Source organism: Salmo trutta, chromosome 13 (assembly GCF_901001165.1).
Source record: "Salmo trutta chromosome 13, fSalTru1.1, whole genome shotgun sequence".
NCBI lineage: Eukaryota > Metazoa > Chordata > Actinopteri > Salmoniformes > Salmonidae > Salmo > Salmo trutta.
This window is the reverse complement of record NC_042969.1, coordinates 46,365,428-46,387,045: the sequence shown is the minus strand read 5'-3', so window position 1 is coordinate 46,387,045 and position 21,618 is coordinate 46,365,428. Positions and strand designations below refer to the sequence as shown.

General features: G+C 40.1%; 1 protein-coding gene across 1 annotated transcript; it reads left to right on the top strand.

Moving 5' to 3' along the window:
* The first annotated feature begins 390 nt into the window (after positions 1 to 390).
* LOC115205856 (probable signal peptidase complex subunit 2) lies at positions 391 to 21,618 on the top strand. The gene is made up of 5 exons (XM_029772241.1): positions 391 to 496; positions 18,575 to 18,658; positions 18,780 to 18,940; positions 19,966 to 20,100; positions 20,296 to 21,618. Exons 1-5 carry the CDS (start codon positions 458 to 460, stop codon positions 20,480 to 20,482), a joined length of 606 nt encoding a protein of 201 aa, XP_029628101.1. The 5' UTR covers positions 391 to 457; the 3' UTR covers positions 20,483 to 21,618.

The following is a 21,618-nucleotide window of genomic DNA, read 5'->3' as shown; positions in this document are numbered from 1 at the left end:
CTGTAACTCAGTAAAATCTTTGAAATTGTTGCATGTTGCATTTATATTTTAGTTCTGTATACATACTAGACAGAGAAAGATCTTATAATCCCCCCTCGATTTCATCGTGAAAAAGAAAATGATATATTTGGTCTTAATTTAAGGTTGGGGTTCAAATCAGGTTTTAAGAAGATAAATTGTCAAACTGGGCAGGGTTTATGACTTTGCGGCTTGCCCAGATTGTTAACGAACATGTGAGCTGTTCAGTTCACGGGCCAACGCCGGTGCCCCGCGGTTCTGCATAATCGTATCCGCACATTGAATCCTCATTCTTAGTTTGAACCGTGGGTTAAAAAAAAAACACTCAAAATCGCTTCCGCAAACGTACGTCGTTCCCAGTTTGTTTGGTTGCAAAAATTATGATTTTAGCCAATCAGATTGTTCCAGGTCACCCACAGCAAATGTACAGGAAGGAAAGATGGCAGCCAGAAATGGGAAGAATGGTCTACTTGAGAAAGTAAGAATTATATTACACTAATTCATGCTACACCGACATTGTTCATTTTATAAGACACAGGGATCGGAAATTAAACCTGTCATGCTTGGGTATTTTCAAATAGTTGACCGCCTAGCCAATATTGTATTACGCCACGACAGGCATGTCTACTAGAAACAGACAGACCGTTCAATTTGAGTTTAAGCCAACGTTAACAGTAGTTAGCAAGCTAGTTTTACTTGAAGGAAGTAAAGGAATTGGCTATACAAATAATGTGGGCTGTAGCGGTAACGTTGTTTGTATGTTCAAATTTCAAGAGGAACGCAGATCTGCTTTGAAGTGAGGGAAGCTTATTGACCAGCTAGTTAACTTGGATAAGCTATGGCTAGCCTAGCATGCTACTAGCTAATATTATTCTTGGTTGTTGGCTAGCCAGATGTTAACACTATGCGCTGGATAGCTAGCTAGGAAACTATAGGTAGCATATGCTGACAAACTTAACTAGATGTAAAGTTGTAGTAACTAGATAACGAGTAATTATATACTGCAGCAAGCAACAATTTACTATCTTGGATTGCATTCATTGTAACAGTGCAATTGTTTAATTAACAATTGGAGCCTGGTATTAACTTATTTTCTTTTTTTATGCCTGGAAATCCGAAACCCAATTGCATTGAATTCTACGTCGGGCAGAAATGAATGTTTGAATCAGGAAAGTTTCCTCATGACCTCTACGAGCCAGAATGTTGAGTACAATTATATTTGTATGTACTTTACCAGTTGGTCCTTTTGGCGTAAGGAAAATGTGAGACAATATATACACTGGAAAGTAGTGCTGAGCAATAAGTAAGACATTTTAGGTCGGTTCGGTAATTTATTTTTCTTCCTATATTAAGGTAAAAAAACGAACATTTGAGAATATTATGGGAAATTCCAAAGCCAAAAATCATATATATATATATATATATATATATATATATATATATACACACACACGTGGACACCCCTTCCACTAATTTGATTTGGCTATTTCAGCCACACCGTTGCTGACAGGTGTAAAAAATTGAGCACACAGCCATGCAATCTCTGTAGACAAACATTGGCAGTAGAATGGCCTTACTGAAGAGCTGTGACTTTAAATGTGGCACCGTCATATGATGCCAACTTTCAAACGGCAGGTACCCTAGTGGTTAGAGCGTTGGACTAGTAACCGAAAGGTTGCAAGATCTAATCCCCGAGCTGACAAGGTAAAAAAAAAAATCTGTCGTTCTGAACAAGGCAGAATTTGTTATTAACTGACTTGCCTAGTTAAATAAAGGTAACAAAAAACAAGTTAGTTCATCAAATGTCTGCCCTGCTTAGAGCTGCCCGGTCAACTGTTAGTGCTGTTATTGTGAAGTGGAAATGTCTATAAGCAACAACGGCTCCGCCGCGAAGTGGTAAGCCACACAAGCTAACAGAACGGTACCGCTGAAGTGTGGCGCGTAAAAATAGTCTGTCTTCGGTTGGAACAAACTACTGAGTTCCAAACTGCCTCTGGAAACAACACAATCACTGTTAGTCAGAGCTTCATGAAATGGTGTTCTATTGCTGAACATCCGCACACAAGCCTAAGATCACCATGCGCAATGCCAAGCGTCAGCAGGAGTGGTGTAAAGCTTGCTGCAATTGGACTCTAGAGCAGTGGAAATGTGTTCTCTGGAGTGATGAATCACGCTTCACCATCTGGAAGTACGATGGACGAATCTGTTTTTGGCGGATGCCAGGAGAACTCTGCCTGCCCAATGCATAGTGCCAACTGTAAAGTTTGGTGGAGGAAGAATAATGCTCAGGGCTGTTTTTCATGGTTTGGGCTAGGCCCTTTAGTTCCAGTGAAGGGGATCTTAACGCTACAATGATATTCTAGATGATTCTTTGCGTCCAACTTTGTGGCAACAGTTTGGGGAAGGCTCTTAACCTGTTTCAGCACAACATTGCCCCCGTGCACAAAGCGAGGTCCATACAGAAATGGTTTGAGATCAGTGTGGAAGAACTTGACTGGCCTGCACAGAGCCCTGACCTCAACTCCATTGAACACCTTTGGGATGAATTTGTGGCTGACTGCGAGCCAGGTCTAATCGCCCAACATCAGTGCCCGACCTCACTAATGACCTTGTGGCTGAAGGGAAGCAAGTCCCCATAGCAATATTCTAACAGCTATTGGAAAGCCTTCCCAGAAAAATGGTGGCTGTTCCAGCAGAAAAGGGAGGACCAACTCCATATTAATGCTTATGATTTTGGGATGAGATGTTTGAAGAGCAGGTGTCCACGTACTTTTGGTGATGTAGTGAACAAAACAGAGAAAATATTTTCTATCTTTTTCTGGTCCACATAGGGTAGACATCAATCGCAAAAATAGAAAATGACTATGAAATAATAAAATATTGTTTGTGTATATTACTTAGATTTTATTAGATTCCTGTATTTTTTGTTCTTTAGTCAACTCATCGCTTTCTGGCATTTGGCTGCTACAGCCTGAGCAATGTTCTCTGTGCTCCCCATACTGTACTGTAGGGATCAACAACTAGATTCAGCTGCAGGCCTTTCTTTTTTTTTTTGAGCGGATGGTCGGGGGCCGGAACATAATTACAAATTTGTAGACTGCAAATTGACCACGAAGCCCAAACAGATGTTTAACTAAAACAATCATTTTAAACCTTGCTTACATTTGTATACGATCACATTTGTCTCTCTGTGTGAATACTTAGGAATAGATTTCTTGAATTAAAATTACTTGGAGCTGATTTTCTGGTGTTATTAGTTTTGTGTACAACCGAATGGAAGAAAAGTGTACGTACACTACCGTTAAGTTTGGGGTCACTTAGAAATGTCATTGTTTATGAAGGAAAAGCAAAAAATAATTGTCCATTTAAAATAACATCAAATTGATCAAAAATACAGTGTAGACATTGTTAATGTTGTAAATGACTATTGTTGCTGGAAACGGCAGATTTTTAATGGAATATCTACATAGACGTACAGAGGCTCATTTTCAGCAACCATGACTCCTGTGTTCCAATGTCATGTTAGCAAATGTATCATTTTATAATTTTAAAAGGCGTATTGATCATTAGAAAACCCTTTTGCAATTATTTTAGCACAGCTGAAACTGTTGTGCTATTTAAAGCAGCAATAAAACTGGCCTCCTTTAGCCTAGTTGAGTATCTGGAGCATCGGCATTTGTGGGTTCGATTACAGGCTTAAAATGGCCAGAAACAAATACCTTCTTCTGAAACTCGTCAGTCTACTCTTGTTCTGAGAAATGAAGGCTATTCCATGCAATAAATTGCCAAGAAACTGAAGATCTGGGTACAATGCTGTCTACTACTCCCTTCACAGAACAGCGCAAACTGTCTCTAACCAGAATAGAAAGTGGGAGGCCCTGGTGCACAACTGAGCAAGAGGACAAGTACATTAGTACATGTCGAACATGTCACCCTCCCGAGGAGAGGGGGTGACCTTGATAATTTATTGTTAAAACGAGAGGCTGCCTGGATCTTTAATTTAAAGACACTTGCTCCCTTCGGTCTCAACATAGACTTTGATCTGAAGCCATTCTTGTGATTATTGTGATTTTGCCATTGTAATTGTTTGTTAGATACTTTTTAGACTACAAATGCTATGATCATATGTTATCCATTTGTTTGTCTTTTTGTATGTTTCTTGTATACCATTTTTTTAATATTTCAGTTAACCAATGATATTAGGCCATACTTGGCCATGATTACAAACACCTGTGTGTCTCTTGACACTATATAAATGACTCATCTCCCAGTGTTTGTGATGATACCCTGATGAAGACAGCTTCGCTGTCGAAACGTTGGTTATTAAAATTTTTGCATCTGAGCTCTTAGAGTGTGCGGCTTTCCTTTATTTTCTAGTGTTCTGCTCCGCTAGCCAGCACCTCGCCTTTATAGGTGTGCGTTTCTTTTTTTCTAGATTGTTTTGTTACCCAGTTAACAGCACCCTATCGACTAAAAAGCTCTAATACGATGCCGAATGACAATTCTTTTCTTGACACTGGTCACAGACCCAAACAAGATTACTTTGAATATAGCCTAAAGGAGCGTGATCAAATCATTGTTTCGGAGTCCCTTTTTGACATGCCGGGAGGTAATTCTGACCTCTCGAAAGAACTGTTACATTTATCTAAGCGCCAGACGAGAACGCATTTACATATAGTCACTCTTAGTGATTACGTACGTCAAGGCATTATTCCACGGGGACTCAGGTGGCAAAAAGAACCATCATTGGGACAGCGCACAGATGATTTCTGTGAGCGCTGGTGTGCCATCCTTAACAAGTGCTCTATTGATTTAATGACATTAATTGTTGACCAGTTGAAAAAGGATTTTAGTGAAATGGATAATACGATTAAAGACAAACGCACAGCTCTACAAATAGCTGTTAATGATGATGGCATATTCAATGAACTGATGAAAACTAACCAAGCGCTCCAGGACAAGCTGTCTACAGAAATAAAGGAACTTTAAAATCAAGAAATTCAACCAAGACAAAAAAGACAAGGCCGAGGATAAAGTCTATTTTTGGAGAAACCCTGACAAAGGAGGTCCTGCTCCTCTCCATGGCAGACGCAGGAGGGATGACACTTACTTTGATCCACCCCGGTCTGACCAACACTCTACAACCAGCGCCTCATCAGCTTCCAGTGGCAGTTTTTTATTCAACGAGAGACCGGGCCAACGGAAGGGCGCAGGTGGCCGCAGGCACGCGCATCGACGAGATGCCGCACCCGACGGGGTAAGAAGAAACGACTACCAGAGGGGACCGTTCACACGGTCCCAGAACCCACGGGACTGAGTGTCTTTAATTTATCAAGCAAGATATTGAGCCCTGCCCATGTCACCTTGCTTAATAAAGGGTTATCTTTTGTGCCTACAACACAGTGTAACGATTTTGACGTTAAGGTAGACATGTTTAAGTTTTTTAGAAACATCCGTTTAAGGGAATACTTTAGCTCCCCCAATCCTGATACTTCTATTGAACCAGTAGGTTACTCACCTGTACATACTCCGACTCCTTTTAGAAGCAAGAGTTATTTTGTACCTCCAGCCAATCGCAATCACTCTATTGAGACATATTGCAGACTTGTTGAAAAAGATGTTGCTCATCTCCTTAAGAATAAACAGGACTTCAAATCTTTCCATAATTTATCTAAGGATGAAAAAAAAGCTTTGCTTGATTTACAATCTGATACGTCAGTCCTTATTCGTCCTGCTGATAAGGGTGGGTCGGTGGTACTCATGGATAGGACAGATTATGTAAATGAGTGTCATAGACAACTGCTTGACAACACCTTTTACAAGAAACTCAGAAGTGACCCTACTTCCCAATTTCAGAATACTATCTTTACTGTCCTAGATGGTTATTTAAATTCTGGTCAGTTAACCAAAAAAGAATATGACTTTCTGGCCATCCAACACCCTAAAATTGCCACTTTCTATACTTTGCCGAAATTACACAAGAACGTTACAAACCCTCCAGGGCACCCTATTGTAGCGGGCATTGATGCAATAACGGCCCCTCTATCTACTTTTGTTGACTTTTTTATTAGACCACTCGCAGAACAGCTCCCCTCCTTTGTAAAGGACATCAGCAGTATGATCTCTATCATTGAATCTCTTGATCCTCTGCCTGAGAACACCTTGTTAGTTACTTTTGATGTTGAGTCGTTATACACAAATATTCCGCATGAGGGCGGTATTGAAGCCATGGAACATTTTCTTCTGCAACGTGACCCTAATGAGCTACCTTCCAGTGCCTGCATTATAACGTTGGCTGAAATAGTACTCACACACAACTACTTCATGTTTCTAAATTATTTCTTTATTCAGACGAAGGGTACTGCTATGGGATCTCCCATGGCTCCTAACTATGCTAATTTGTATGTGGGTTACATGGAGAAACAATCCATTTTTAACCCTCTCAAAAATGTTTTCTTGCCTAACATCATTATTTGGAAACGGTATATTGACGATATTTTTGTTCTATGGAGGGGTGATGCAGAACTGCTCCAGTCGTTTTATGCTTTTCTTAACTCCTGTTCTGAACATTTGAGATTTACTATGCAATCTGATACACGTCAAATCAGTTTTCTTGATCTTCTGATCTTGTGTGAAGATAATGTTTTATACACTGATCTTTACAGGAAACCTACTGATCGTAACAGTTTGTTGAGGGCTGACAGTTGTCACCCACTTCCCTTGAAAAATAGTTTGCCCTACAGCCAATTCTGTCGAATCAAAAGAATTTGCATTAAACAATCAGATTTCGACAGAAATATGGCTGAGACTCAGGATAAATTCAAGGAGAGGGGGTACAACAATGATAAGATTAATATTGCCATTGAGAAAATTCAAAACAAAACGAGACATGACCTTTTTCAAGGTCAGTCTCGCAAAAAGACGCATTCATGCGTTCTTACTACCCGCTATTCAAAGTGCTCTGAACAAATTTAAAGGAATCGTTCACAAACATTGGCACATTCTGAAATATGATGATAGTCTTGGTAATGTGTTTTCTGATCTTCCCCTGGTCGTATTCTCGCGGGGCAGAAATCTCAGAGACCAATTGGTACACTCTGATTTACCACCCCAAGATATTCCTGAACAACGTCTATTTGCGCCCATACTGGATGGAAATTACAAGTGTAATGGCTGTGCTCAATGCAATGGCACTTACAAATGTAGATCCTTCAAACACCCCCAAACAGGGAAATCTATCCCAATTAAAGGTGTTATTATGTGTTCCACTAAGGCAGTTATTTACCTTATAACTTGTCCCTGTGGTAAAAATTATGTGGGTAAAACAAAGCGTGAATTAAAAGTACGTATCTCAGAGCACCGTAGCACCATTAGGTGCAAAAACCTGACTTACCCAGTTGCGGCCCACTTTTTGGAGGCAGGCCATTCGATTTCGTCTCTGCGTTATATTGACATCGAACATGTCACCCTCCCGAGGAGAGGGGGTGACCTTGATAATTTGTTAAAACGAGAAGCTGCCTGGATCTTTAATTTAAAGACACTTGCTCCCTTCGGTCTCAACATAGACTTTGATCTGAAGCCATTCTTGTGATTATTGTGATTTTGCCATTGTAATTCTTTGTTAGATACTTTTTAGACTACAAATGCTATGATCATATGTTATCCATTTGTTTGTATGTTTCTTGTATACCATTTTTTAAATATTTCAGTTAACCAATGATATTAGGCCATACTTGGCCATGATTACAAACACCTGTGTGTCTCTTGACACTATATAAATGACTCATCTCCCAGTGTTTGTGATGATACCCTGATGAAGACAGCTTAGCTGTCGAAACGTTGGTTATTAAAATTTTTGCATCTGAGCTCTTAGTGTGCAGCTTTCCTTTATTTTCTAGTGTTCTGCTCCGCTAGCCAGCACCTCGCCTTTATAGGTGTGCGTTTCTTTTTTCTAGATTGACAAGTACATTAGTATCTAGTTTTGAGAAACAGATGCCTCACAAGTCCTCAACTGGCAGCTTCATTAAATAGTACCCGCAAAACACCAGTCTCAATTAGAGGTCGACCGATTATGATTTTTCAACGCCGCTACCGATTATTGGAGGGCCCAAAAAAGCCGATACCGATTACATCGGCCGATTTTTTGTTGTTGTAATAATGACAATTACAACAATACTGAATGAACACTTATTTTAACTTAAAATAATACATCATAAAATCAATTTAGCCTCAAATAAATAATGAAACATGTTTAATTAAATAATGCAGAAACAAAGTGTTGGAGAAGAAAGTAAAAGTGCAATATGTGCCATGTAAAAAAGCTAACGTTTAAGTTCCTTTGCTCAGAACATGAGAACATTTGAAAGCTGGTGGTTCCTTTTAACATGAGTCTTCAATATTCCCAGGTAAGATGTTGTAGATATTATAGGAATTATAGGACTATTTCTCTCTCTACGATTTGTATTTCATATACCTTTGACTATTGGATGTTCTTATAGGCACTTTAGTCTTGCCAGTGTAACAGTATAGCTTCCGTCCCTCTCCTCGCTCCTACCTGGGCTTGAACCAGGAACACATCGACAACAGCCACCCTCGAAGCAGCGTTACCCACGTAGAGGAAGGGAAACAACCACTCCCAAGTCTCAGAGCGAGTGACGTTTGAAACGCTATTAGCGCGCACCCGGCTAACTAGCTAACCATTTCACATCGGTTACACCAGCCTAATCTCGGGAGTTGACAGGCTTGACGTCATAAACAGCGCAATGCATTGCGAAGAGCTGCTGGCAAAACACACGAAAGTGCTATTTTGAATGAATGCTTACGAGCCTGCTGCTGCCTACTATCGCTCAGTCAGACTGCTCTATCAAATCATAGACTTAATTATAACATAACAACACACAGAAATACGAGCCTTAGGTCATTAATATGGTCGAATCCGGAAACTATCATCTCGAAAACAAAACGTTATTCCTGTTACATTGCACAATCTTCAATGTTATGTCATAATTACGTAAAATTCTGGCAAATTAGTTCGCAACGAGCCAGGCGACCCAAACTGTTGCATATACACTGACTCTGCGTGCAATGAACGCAAAATGACACAATTTCACCTGGTTAATATTGCCTGCTAACCTGGATTACTTTTAGCTAAATATGCAGGTTTAAAAATATATACTTGTGTATTGATTTTAAGAAAGGCATTGATGTTTATGGTTGGAGCAATGTGTACCTAAGCGATTATATGCAACACAGGACAGGCTAGATAAGCTAGTAATACCATCAACTAGTGATTATGATTGATTGTTTTTTATGAGATAAGTTTAATGCTAGCTAGCAACTTACCGTAGCTTCTTACTGCATTCGCGTAACCTCGTGGAGTGCAATATAAAGCAGGTGGTTAGAGCGTTGGACTAGTTAACCATAAGGTTGCAAGATTGAAACCCTTAGCTGACAAGGTAAAAATCTGTCGTTCTGCCCCTGAACAAGGCAGTTAACCCACCGTTCCTAGGCCGTCGTTGAAAATAAGAATGTGTTAACTGACTTGCCTAGTTAAATAAAGGTCTAAGTTTTTTTAAAACATTTAAAATCGGCGTCCAAAAATACCGATTTCCAATTGTTATGAAAACTTGAAATCGGCCCTAATTAATTGTCCATTCCGATTAATCTGTCGACCTCTAGTCTCAATGTCAACCATGAAGAGGCGACTCTGGGATGCTAGCCTTCTAGGCAGAGATGCATTAAAAAAAAGCCATATCTCAGACTGGCCCATTTAAGAAAAGAAAAAAAAGATTAAGAACACACTGGACAGAGGAACTCTGCCTAGAAGGCCAGCATCCCGAAGCCGCCTCTTCACTACTAAAGGACACCAATAATAAGGAGAGACTTGCTTGGGCCAAGAAACACGAGCATTGGACATTAGACCTTATGGAAATCTGTCCTTTGGTCTGAGGAGTCCAAATTTTATATATTTTTTGGGTTCCAACCACAGAGTAGGTGAACGAATGCGCTCTGCATGTGTGGTTCCCACCTTGAAGCATGGAGGTGTGGGCGTGCTTTGCTGGTGACACTGTCACTGATTTATTTCGAATTCAAAGCACACTTAACCAGCATGGCTACCACATCATTCTGCAGCGATACGCCATCCCATCAGGTTTGCACTTAGTCCCACTATCATTTGTTTTTCAACAGGACAATGACCCAGCACACCTGCAGGCTGTGTAAGGGCTATTTGACCAAGAAGGAGAGTGATGGAGTGCTGCATCAGCTGACTAGGCCTCCACAATCACCCAACCTCTACCCAATTGAAATTGTTTAAGAGTTGAACCGCAGATTGAAGGAAAAACAGCCAACAAGTGCTCAGCATTGTGGGAACTTTTTCAAAACTGTTGGAAAAGCATTCCAGGTGAATCTGGTTGAGAGAATGGCAAGTGTGCAAAGCTGCCATCAAGGCAAAGGGTGGCTACTTTGACAAATATGAGATATATTTTTAACACTTTTTTTGTTATAACTAACCTAGTTCTTAATTTATTTTTTTATTTGACCTTTTAACTAGGCAAGTCAGTTAAGAACAAATTCTTATTTTCAATGATGGCCTAGGAACAGTGGGTTAACTGCCTTGTTCAGGGGCAGAACGACAGATTTGTACCTTGTCAGCTCGGGGATTTGATCTTGCAACCTTTCGGTTACTAGTCCAATGCTCTAACCACTAGGCTACGCTGCCGTCTTAACAGGATTTCTCTCATCAATGATTCAATTTCTCTCTAGAAAAATGCCCATTAGGCTCACACACACTAATGGAATTCAAGTTATTGAACAGATGTTTAATATCTGGGGGGGAAAACTATATTGCTTAATCGCTCAGCACTACAGGAAAGTATAATTACAAACTTTTGAAAGCACTGGTATTGCCTAAAGATTTATCACCTGAAGCATGCGCTCAAGATAAAAATGCATGCATACTTGGCGAACTTGCTTGCTCGCGCGCGTGTGTGAATATGGTTCTGCGCATGCTTCAGGTGATAAATCTCAACACACTACCAGTAGATGTAATTATACTTTCCTTTGGATATATTGTCTCACATTCCTAAATATTATTTTATTCAACATTCTAGCTTACAGAGGTTGTGAGAATTTTCCTGTTTTAAATGCTCATATCTGCCTGACGTAGAACGCAATTCAACATCAGGTTTCCAGGCTTTTTGTAATGTATGACCCGAGAGATTATCTAAATATGTTGTAATTATTAGTTTGGATTATCAAACTTGCATTTTAGGACTGGATCAATGATTGTCAGTGAAAATGTAGCTAGGCTATATGTAAAGGTCTAAAGCCGTGTTCACATTGGCAGTTTGAAGTAGGGATGTGTGGTTTTTCGGTGAAAATATCGGAAATCTGTAAAATGTCTAAAACCGATATCAAAGCTGATGTGCATACCTAATATAACGTAGGTACAGTGCCTTGCAAAAGTATTCATCCGCCTTGCCGTTTTCCTATTTTGTTGCATTACAACCTGTAATTTAAATGGATTTATGTTTGGATTTCATGTAATGGACATACACAACATAGTCCAAATTGGTGAAATGAAAAAAAAATACTTGTTTACATTTTTTTTTTTTTATAAATATAAAACGTAAAAGTGGTGTGTGCTTATGTATTCACCCCCTTACTATGAAGCCCCTAAATAAGATCTGGTGCAACTAATTACCATCAGAAGTCATATAATTAGTTAGATTGCACACAAATATACTTTATTTAAGTGTCACATGATCTCGTGTGTGTGTGTGTGTGTACGTACGTACATACATACATACATACATACATACATACATACATACATACATACATACATGTGTCGAAAGGCCCCAGAGTCTGCAACACCACCAGAAAGCGGCACCATGAAGACCAAGGAGATCTCCAAACAGGTCAGGGACAAAGTTGTGGAGAAGTACAGATCAGGGTTGGGTTATAAAAAGAATATCTGAAACTTTGAACATCCCACAGAGCACCATTAAATCCATTATTAAAAAATGGAAAGAATATGGTACCACAACAAACCTGCCAAGAGACTGCCGCCCACCAAATCTCATGGACCAGGCAAGGAGGGCATTAATCAGAGGCAACAAAGATCAAATCAAATCAAATTTATTTATATAGCCCTTCGTACATCAGCTGAAATCTCAGTGCTGTACAGAAACCCAGCCTAAAACCCCAAACAGCAAGCAATGCATGTGAAAGAAGCACGGTGGCTGGGAAAAACTCCCTAGGAAAAACTCCTGAGAAAGGCCAAAAACCTAGGAAGAAACCTAGAGAGGAACCAGGCTATGAGGGGTGGCCAGTCCTCTTCTGGCTGTGCCGGGTGGATATTATAACAGAACATGGTCAAGATGTTAAAATGTTCGTAAATGACCAGCATGGTCAAATAATAATAATCATAGTAATTGTCGAGGGTGCAACAAGCACGTCCGGTGAACAGGTCAGGGTTCCGTAGCCGCAGGCAGAACAGTTGAAACTGGAGCAGCAGCATGGCCAGGTGGACTGGGGACAGCAAGGGGTCATCATGCCAGGTAGTCCTGAGGCATGGTCCTAGGGCTCAGGTCCTCCGAAAGAAAGAAAGAGAGAATTAGAGAGAGCATATTTACATTCACACAGGACACCGGATAAGACAAGAGAATACTCCAGATGTAACAGACTGACCCTAGCCCCCCGACACACAAACTACTGCAGCATAAATACTGGAGGCTGAGACAGGAGGGATCAGAAGACACTGTGGCCCCATCCGATGATACCCCCGGACAGGGCCAAACAGGCAGGATATGATGACCCTGAAGGAGCTGCAAAACTCCAATCTCTGCTGTGGAGCATCTGTCCATAGGACCACTTTAAGCAGTACACTCCACAGAGCTGGGCATTATGGAAGAGTGGCCAGAAAAAAAGCCATTGCTTAATGAAAAAACATAAGCAAACACATTTGGTGTTTGCCAAAAGGCATGTGGGAGACTCCCCAAACATATGGAAGAAGGTACTCTGGTCAGATAAGGCTAAAAGTGAGCTTTTTGGCCATCAAGGAAAACTCTGTCTGGCGCAAACCCAACACCTCTCGTCACCCCGAGAACACCATCTCCACAGTGAAGCGTTTTGGCAACATCATGCTGTGGGGATGTTTTTCATCGGCAGGGACTGGGAAACTGGTCAGAATTAAAGGCATGGTGGATGGCGCTAAATACAGGGAAATTCTCGAGGGGAAACCTGTTTGTCTTCCAGAGATTTGAGACTGGGATGGAGGTTCACCTTCCAGCAGGACAATGACCCTAAGCATACTGCTAAAGCAACACTCGAGTTGTTTAAAGGGAAACATTTAAATGTCTTGCATTGGCCAAGTCAAAGCCCAGATCACAATCCAATTCAGAATCTGTGGTATGACTTAAAGATTGCTGTACACCAGCGGAACCCATCCAACTTGAAGGAGCTGGAGCAGTTTTGCCTTGAAGAATGGGCAAAAATCCCAGTGGCTAGATGTGCCAAGCTTATAGATACCCCAAGAGACTTGCAGCTGTAATTGCTTCAAAAGGTGGCTCTACAAAGTAGAGGTCGACCGATTAATCGTAATGGCCGATTTAATTAGGGACGATTTCAAGTTTTCATGACAATCGGAAGTCAGTATTTTTGGATGCCGATTTGGCTTTTTTTATTTTATTTTTATTTTAGAACTTTATTTAACTAGGCAAGTCAGTTAGGAACACATTCTCATTTTCAATGACGGCCTAGGAACGGTGGGTTAACTGCCTTGTTCAGGGGCAGAAAGACAGATTTTTACCTTGTCAGCTCAGGGATTCAATCTTGCAACCTTACGGTTAACTAGTCCAACGCTCTAACCACCTGCTTTACATTGCACTCCACGAGGTTACCCGAATGCAGTAAGAAGCTAAGGTAAGTTGCTAACTAGCATTAAACGTATCTTATAAAAACAATCAATCAATCATAATCACTAGTTAACTACACATGGTTGATGATATTACTAGTTTATCTAGCCTGTCCTGCGTTGCATATAATCGCTTAGGTACACGTTGCTCCAACCATAAACATCAATGCCTTTCTTAAAATCAATACACAAGTATATATTTTTAAACCTGCATATTTAGTTAATATTGCCTGCTAACATGAATTTCTTTTAACTAGGGAAAATGTGTCACTTCTCTTGCAAACAGAGTCAGGGTATATGCAGCAGTTTGGGCCACCTGGCTCATTGCGAACTGTGTGAATACTATTTCTTCCTAACAAAGACAGCCAACTTCGCCAAACGGGGGATGATTTAACAAAAGCGCATTTGCGAAAAATGCACAATCTTTGCACGACTGTACCTAACCATAAAGATCAATGCCTTTCTTAAAATCAATACACCGAAGTTTATATTTTTAAACCTGCATATTTAGCTAAATGAAATCCAGGTTAGCAGGCAATATTAACCAGGTAAAAATGTGTCATTTTGCGTTTATTGCACGCAGTCAGGGTATATGCAACACTTTGGGTAATTTGTCAGAATTTTACGTAATTATGACATAACACTGAAGGTTGTGCAATGTAACAGGAATAACGTTTTGTTTTCGAGATGATAGTTTCCGGATTTGACCATATTAATGACCTAAGGCTCATGTTTCTGTGTGTTATTATGTTATAATTAAGTCTATGATTTGATAGAGCAGTCTGACTGAGCGATGGTAGGCGGCAGCAGGCTCATAAGCATTCATTCAAACAGCACTTTAGTTTTGCCAGCAGCCCTTCGCAATGCATTGCGCTGTTTATGACGTCAAGCCTATCAACTCCCAAGATTAGGCTGGTGTAACTGATGTGAAATGGCTAGCTAGTTAGCCGGGTGCGCGCTAATAGCGTTTCAAACGTCACTCGCTCTGAGACTTGGGAGTGGTTGTTTCCCTTCCTCTACGTGGGTAACGCTGCTTCGAGGGTGGCTGTTGTCGATGTGTTCCTGGTTCAAGCCCAGGTAGGAGCGAGGAGAGGGACGGAAGCTATACTGTTACACTGACAAGACTAAAGTGCCTATAAGAACATCCAATAGTCAAAGGTATATGAAATACAAATCGTATAGAGAGAAATAGTCCTATAATAACTGCAACCTAAAACATCTTACCTGGGAATATTGAAGACTCATGTTAAAAGGAACCACCAGCTTTCATATGTTCTCATGTTCTGAGCAAGGAACTTAAACGTTAGCTTTTTTACATGGCACATATTGCACTTTTACTTTCTTCTCCAACACTTTGTTTTTGCATTATTTAAATCAAATTGAACATGTTTCATTATTTATTTGAGGCTAAATAGATTTTATTGATGTATTATATTAAGTTAAAATAAGTGTTCATTCAGTATTGTTGTAATTGTCATTATTACAACAACAAAAAATCGGCCGATGTAATCGGTATCGGCTTTTTTGGGCCCTCCAATAATCGGTAGCGGCGTTGAAAAATCATAATCGGTCGACCTCTACTACAAAGTATTGACTTTGGGGGAGTGAATAGCTATGTACGCTCAAGTTATTTATTTTTTTTGTCATTTGTTTGTCTCACAAATATTTTGCTTCTTCAAAGTGGTAGGCATTTTGTGTAAATCAAATACAAACCCCCCAAAAAATCGATTTCAATTCCAGGTTGTAAGGCAACAAAATAGGAAAAATGCCAAGAGGGGGAATACTTTCGCAAGCCACTGTACATGACCTAATGACGCCACAGCATTCCTAACTTAGCCCACAATGTCTGCTGCGTGGATCGAGCAGTCAAGTCGAGCAGTCATTTGATTGAGTTGTCTCGCTGAAACTTTGCAAAATCTACTAAAGCCAAGATAATGTAATTTATTGCCCTTGACAATCAACCATTGTCTGTTGTGGGAGATGTTGGCTTTCGCCGACTGGTCGAGCACTGGTACACACTACCAAGTGTGCTATTTTTCAGATGTTGCCCTACCGGAGTTGCACAGTAATACCCTCACTGCTATTGTGCACTGTCAAAGCTGCACAAAAAAGTCTGCAAACACCGGCCACGAATGATGTGTTGGTAATAAAGCATCATTTGTTCGACTGCAACTTCTGGGGTAGCTAGCTTTAGCTTGGTACCTAGCTAACACCAATACAACCAGCCTGAAAACAATAACCAGTAGAAAATGCAGTCATTTTCATTATTCTTAGCAATGATTTAGGAATCCTTGTAAGTATTAGCTAGGTTGCCACTTGTTGTTCGCCTATTGAAATTGAATTTCAGTTCATGAAAATAAATAGCTAGCCAGCTACTTAACCCTGTTGCCCAAAGCTAACGTTATAAGCAGCCAGCTAGCTTCATCTGGCTAGTGAGGCTCGACTGGACCGGGTTATGCGTTGTGAAGCTAGCCACAATAAGGATTAGGCACAATAGTGGAATTTGCGGTTTACCTTCAAAATAAAGGTAATTTCCGGACTATAAGCCACAACTTTTTTTTCCCACGCTTTGAACCTTGCGGCTTAAAATATGACGCGGCTAATATATGGATTTTTCCCGCTTTCACTTTTTTTTTGAAAGGAGATGACTTCAGTGGTTTCAGTGCACAGGAGGAGGAAGATAGTGACCAATGACTTTCTTGGTAGGCTACTGTTTACTGCAATTTTTAAATTTTTGTTACAAGCCGTGTTTCGTTAAAGCCTGTGTAAAGTTCATTTGTTTCAATGTACCGGTAGGCACCTGCGGCTTATAGACTTGTGCGGCTTATTTATGTTCAAAATAATACTTTTTTTAAAATTCAGTGGGTGCGGCTTATATTCAGGTGCGCTCAATAGTCCGGAAATTACGGTAGATTGTCCGACCACCATTGAATCCAAGAACTGTCTTATAAATGAGGGTTATTTTAGAGGATGACACCTAGCTATATAGTTATCTAACTATAGCTACTGAAACAGATTGTTGTTTTGGGGGAAGAACATAGTTTGCATCCATGAGCTAGCTAGCTTTTTTTATGACCAGCACTGTAGGTGCGCGAGACAACTTTACCAGCATCATAGCATAGGTATCGATGAAATACGAGTGGATAGTGTAATCAATGTGTAATAACTACGTGAGGAATTAATAAACGCGTTAAATTAGTATGTGTTGTGCAGTCATATTCAGGTCTTGATTGGTCAACAAGCTTAATTGACACGTCAACTAGTGTTATTTGACACGTTAAAGAGTATATTTGTTTTGACACGCAAAGACCAAAACGGCGTTCCATAGAAATCCTGGTTGAGAATGAAACGAATGAACAACGAAACAGCACAGCAAGTAAAATAAATCGGTTTGATTATGTTTTACTGGTAATAAGGACATATGTAAATTCCAACTAAATAACTTTTTTTTGTGTGTAACCTCTTATTTAGCTAGGCAAGTCAGTTAACAAATTCTTATTTATAATGAAGGCCTACCCTGGCCAAACCCGGACGACCCTGGGCCAATTGTGCCCCGTCCTATAGGACTCCCAATCACGGCCGGATGTGATACAGCCTGGTTTCGAACCAGGGACTGTAGTGATGCCTCTTGCGCTGAGATGCAGTGCCTTAGACGTGTGTGTGTGAACTATTTAACTGTACTAGAATGCATAAAAGGCCGATAAAATTTTAAGTATCGTTTTTTTTTTGGCATGGAAAATATTAGATATTGGTATCGGCTAAAAATCAGTGCATCACTAGTTTGAAGTGACTCAATCTATTGATTTGCATGTCCGATTCAAATCTTTTAGTTTTCATGCAGTCTGAACAGCCACAAGGCACATGGAATCTTTAGCAGACGCTCTTATCCAGAGCGACTTACAGTAGTGAATGCATACATTTCATTTTTTTTTTTTTTCCCGTACGTGACTTGTCTATATTTGCCCTCAAGTGGTTTTTAGACTGTTATTCAGCATACCTTGCTTGCTAGCTACTCTAACTTTTTGTCAAGAACATGTGGTAGCTAACAAGCTAGTTAATTGTTTACGAACAAATATAGTGAATGTGCTAGAAAGCAAAACAGCTACCTAAGCTAGGACTCGTTTTGAAGGTTGGATCATCTTATTTATATATATCCATCCATCCTTTGGCTTTAAGTGTTGTTATCCTATGATTTTGAACATTCAAAGCAAATGGTAAACGTCCATGGCAGGCATTGTCATCTTAGCATGCTACATAACTTCCTGAGTGATAGGAAGCACAAACACCACCACCAATCAGCCTACACCAATGCGCGCACACACACCCCTCATTACTATGACAACTAGCATAGCCTTGTCAGCAAATGACTGCTGTCTGAATGAACACACACACACACACACACACACACACACACACACACACACACACACACACACACACACACATCTGATTTGGTCACTTGTAACTTGATGTTTGGACAGTCAGTCCAAAACTGATTTTGAGTATTAAGGCCTGCCGTGTGAACAAGGCGTAATTGTCATCTAACATGCCCCTACAATAGGAGTTTGTTGCAGGAGGAGGAAACTAACTGTCAAGAACTGTTGCTCATACTATTGACCATTTGTCATTTGTTTTCAGTGGAGGATTGATGAGAAACCTGTGAAGATTGACAAATGGGATGGTGCAGCTGTTAAGAATTCTCTTGATGATGCAGCGAAGAAGGTTTGCATACAGTACAGTGAGGGGAAAAATGTACACACAGACAAATTAGCTGATTTCCAGTCTCTTGTATGGCTTTGACATTTTACATCTGTTATGATCATATTTTTCCAACGTTCATCAGGTGCTCTTGGAGAAGTATGGTTATGCCGAGAACTTCAATCTCGTAGATGGACGTCTCCTCATTTGCACAATCTCCTGCCTCTTCGCCATCGTAGCTTTAATTTGGGACTTCCTTCATCCATTCCCTGAGTCCAAGCCAGTCCTGGCAATCTGTGTCATATCATATCCTTTTAAGGGAAAAAATTATTAAACTACAGCTTTGTCACAATAGAAGACATAAATAAAGGTGGCATGAGTGCCCACAGTTTGAGGTAATTTACTACTACGACCACCGCCACGATTCCTCTTCACACTTACCACTGTACAATACACCCATCTACATGATCCAACTAAAGTTAGCAAATATTAATTGTGGGAAGTGTGTGGAGGAATGATGGCAGTGTTGATTGTGCTAAATGATGTCAAACTGTGCCATCGTTGTGCACGTAAACTTTATTCTATGTCATTTTAATTTCTACATTCCATTGGTGTAATGCAATCCTAACACAGCACAGCCTAACGTGCCTTATTGCTTTTATAAAACAATTCATCCAACTGTGGATATTACTTTAATGGCCTCTACAGTTTATTTATTATATTTCCACTTGTTATTTTTGACATTTACAGACTGAAGATAACATGTTTTTGATAGGTTATTATTACCCAAATTTACATTTTCACGGCTTACATGCTGACCACACCGCTCACGTGTGGGCCACATTCCAGTCCAGTTGGTAGTGTTAATGCACCACTACCACTATGCAGTTGGTTGCCAACCACCATATCAATTCCGAAGAAGAAGCCGGAAGGAGGAGAGAGAACCAGAAACAAACTTCTACCCTTTAATCTGTGGATTAATTGTCAGAGTAGAGGACCTTGTGCATTTCAGGTAAAATAACAACCCAATGTTTATATCCCAGGACAAATTAGCTAGCCACAACAAGCTAGCTAGCTAAATTGCCATAGTGTTTAATGCTTTTCAACCTGTCCCCAAATGAATATAGTTGGTTCAGAGTTCATTTTGATATTTCGACCTGCGTGTCCTGATGGCGTCTGGTGTGGGTGGACAAAATCAACATGTGCGCGTTGTCACACGTGGACACGTGCGTGGTCTGGTCAGCATGTTAGTAACTTAATTGTCCTTCCAAAAATGTCCATTATTGGATTCTGGAATTTATATATCCATGTTTTCCCTAACGGATCCATACGTATTTCATAATGATGGGCTTTCTAACCTTATATACCTCCTACCAAGAAAAGAACATCTTCCTCGTTTCTGTCCAGAAAGATCCCGCAGGCATGGACCTTGACCACACCTGGCAGCTTTCATCTAGTCTGAAAAGGTACTTTTTTGGGGGTGGGATGGTTTACCGTTTGTGCATTTTTTTGTTGTTGGTACTATCACATTTTCTGAGAGACGATGCCTGGTAATGTTTTTCATTTATCTTGATATTGAAAAGTCCTGCCTACCAAATTTGTTTGCTTGTTTTAATTTTCAAGTGTTTACAGTGTGGTGTTGTGACTTCTACTCTCTGCAGGTTTGATGACCAGTACACACTAAGAGTGTCCTTCACAGATGGGAAGTCCAAACACACACGGGAGCAAGAGATCACAAAGTCTGTGGGGACTTTCTTTGATGGGAACGGAACGCTGGTCATGGACCAGTTTGAAAAGTGTGTGTCAAAACTCCATAATACCTTGGCCACTGAAAAGAAGACCAAATAATAATGATCAGACCTTTACAATGCTGCACCACACTGGCATGAACTGCAGTAGAGCACACTGGTATTTTACAATCCTGGGTGCATTTGGATTAGTTATTGGTTGTTATAAAAGTCTGCACGCCAGCATTTGTCTATTGTTATAATTATAATAAATTTGAGGGTTGTCATTACGTTTTTCCCCCCCTATGTTTACCTTGATACAAGTTTCATCTAGACATTGCTTTTGAGGACCCTTAGGACAACTTAACTAAACTTGAGCGGTGCAAAAAAAAAGTCATCTCCCTTGAATGGCTGTTAAAAATTAAGAGATTGGTCTTCTTTGATGTTTCTTCCCCACATTTTATGCTTTAGGACAAAGCCTTATGTAATGCGTGCAGTGAATGACCGGATCATTTTTGTTGGAAATTATGTTAAATTGTCCTGAAAGCCTTATTCAACTACTGTCCCTTTTAAAAGCTTTGCAGTTCTACATTTATGGATTTTGTTACCACAAGGCTTTAAAGGGCAAAAGAAACGATCTGGAGGGACTGTATCCATACATTTCATAGTGTTGCCACCATGCCTCTCTTCAGTACATGGTTTGTTGGAAGTATTTCTTTAAAGTTGGAATCTGTTTAGGTGGAACTGCCACGTCCTTTTGCGATATTACAACAGACATTACTTCGAACAATGTTTATTTTTCACCCTCCAGATATTGCACATCACTGCATGTGTGATAGCACAGCAGAGTATTTACTGCAATTTAACTTTTCATTATGTTGCTGGATGCTCATCTCCTTTTCAAAAGCAATAAAAGGCCTGGGGGTGACCAGTGGCGCTGTTTCACCTTTTGCGGCTCTCCGCTTTAAAGCAGGGATAATTGTTTTGATGTACATGTTTTTGTCAACGGTTTGAAAATGAAATTATATTGATCAGTTAGCCTCACTCAAGAGTGCATGACCATTTTAGAGACTTAATTTATATTGTGAATGTTGGATGATATTCCTGGATAGTTAATTTCTCTGTAGTATGACTTTAAAAGTGAGTGCTACAGAGACTTTGCCATTTTTGTCCGTAGGTATTTGGCTTCAGCAACCTTATTGTACGTACCTGTTCATATAAGTTTCAAATAAAGTTTGGAGGCATTTTTACATTGTC

What these genes read in the sequence shown, in the direction of transcription:
- LOC115205856 (XM_029772241.1), top strand. Translation starts at nt 458, where the DNA reads ATGGCAGCCAGAAATGGGAAGAATGGTCTACTTGAGAAA. An exon ending in TTGATGATGCAGCGAAGAAG is followed by an intron (nt 18,659 to 18,779) that starts GTTTGCATACAG and finishes AACGTTCATCAG; the next exon opens with GTGCTCTTGGAGAAGTATGG. An exon ending in CTGGCAATCTGTGTCATATC is followed by an intron (nt 18,941 to 19,965) that starts ATATCCTTTTAA and finishes ACGGATCCATAC; the next exon opens with GTATTTCATAATGATGGGCT.